The following is a 1685-nucleotide window of genomic DNA, read 5'->3' on the forward strand; positions in this document are numbered from 1 at the left end:
TGGACTCCATTTCCTGAATAAGGGGCACTGAAAAAGGGAAACAGGGAGGACTCATTTACTAATAAAGATCTTGTCGTTATTCATGCACTTAACTTACACAGAGATTTGCTGATATCAAATTACACCAATCAGTTTAACAACCTATAACTAAAGAACAGTAGATTTGAGAGAAGCAACAGGTGAAACAAGCTTATAAAACTGTTCTCTTAATTTGCACTAGAGGGTTTTGAAGACAAATCTCTATCATTTTCCACTACAACTCAAGGTTATCTTACAGTTACAATTAGGACTGTGCAAAGCAGCTAGTATTTGCTTCAGATTCGGATGATTTGGGGGCCAGTGATTTGACTTGGTGATTCATATCATTGTCCCCAATCCATTTGGCTGAACATCCGAATCACCCAGACCCATCCCCCAACCTGCTCTCACAGCCCAGCAATGGCTGCCCTGCCGGCTGCAGCTCTGGCCCTTTAAGAACACCCCCCCCCGCCAGCACGGGATGATCCCCACCACCCAGTGCCACATGGGTGCCTCTGCATGAGCCCCCCCACCCCAAGGCTGCTGCAGGAGCACCGAGTCCCAGGGCTTTTCTCGGTCTTTTTTTTTCCTTAAAGAGCCAGAGCTGGCCTGGATGGGGCAGGCATGGGGGGGCTTGGGGAATGGGCAGGGGCTGGGGGCTGCCAGGGGTTCCCCCTCCGCCAGCTGCCCCTCCCCTGCCCCCAGTATTTACCAGCATGGAGTCTGGCTGCAGCTCCCTGGTGCAGCAGGCGGGGACTGCCCGAATCAAAGTTCTCCAAATCTTTTCCAAAGATTCGGGAGAGCTTTGAATCAATTTGGACCTTTTAATTGGTCCCCTGATTCGATTCCGATTTGGCGATTCGGCCACCGAATCAGGCCGAATCTCCTCCGACTTGAATCACCACCCGAAGCTTCGCACAGCCCTAATTACAATGCAGTATTTCCTTTGTGATCTACCCCATGGAACACAATTTAAAGCATTTAACATGGCCCTTATATGCTAGATTCGTTATGAAAGCTGTTTTGGATACCAAAATTCTTGTAGATCCTGGCTCCAAATGAATTCATTCCTCTTCAAAGGAATGAATTTAACAGGGCTCCAGTATTTCATGAAATATTGTGGCTTGCTACAATGAAAATATAACGGGTTCATTTTAAGTTACGTTTCTCTATTTACTGTGCATTTATTCTGGATAGACAGATCTCTTCCTTTGATGCATGTTCTTTAATAAAAAGATTTACTCCTGGTATAGTTCCTATAGCAAGTTAGTGACTTTCACAGCTTTGTGAAATACAACCTCTTGTCCCTTATGCTAACAGCATTGACTAATACTCAAGGGACATGAAGTATTTATGATGACTATGCAAATATTATAGCAACTCAGTCATAAAAAGTGTTTATTCCATTTCCCCCCACCAATCTCCTTTGAATTCAGTTAGGCTGTTACCTGTATAATAGACTAGTTCATCCCAGCCAGGTTTATGCCAGGCAGCATTCCTTATCTCTTCTCGGGTCAGAAGGTCTTTGTAAGCTACATGGAAGAAGTACATTCATAAAAGAAGGCTGATGTCCAGCTATGTAAAAATATTTCCTCTAAACTATTTTGATTGTACAGTTAACATGTTGCAGTTGTTGGCAAGAAAAAAAAAAAAAAAAAAAAAAAAAA

The 1685-nt window shown here is 43.8% G+C and overlaps 1 protein-coding gene across 1 annotated transcript in view; it reads right to left on the reverse strand.

Moving 5' to 3' along the window:
* GBAS (glioblastoma amplified sequence) overlaps positions 1-1685 on the reverse strand; it is a 33692-nt gene that overhangs the window by 6841 nt on the left and 25166 nt on the right. The window contains exon 9 of the mRNA XM_019511362.1: positions 1467-1550. Within this exon, the coding sequence (XP_019366907.1) occupies positions 1467-1550 (84 nt within the window). The remainder of the gene's footprint in view (positions 1-1466; positions 1551-1685) is intronic.

The sequence above is a fragment of the Gavialis gangeticus genome, unplaced genomic scaffold, assembly GCF_001723915.1.
Source record: "Gavialis gangeticus isolate Ggan-Ray unplaced genomic scaffold, GavGan_comp1, whole genome shotgun sequence".
Classification (NCBI taxonomy): Eukaryota; Metazoa; Chordata; order Crocodylia; family Gavialidae; genus Gavialis; species Gavialis gangeticus.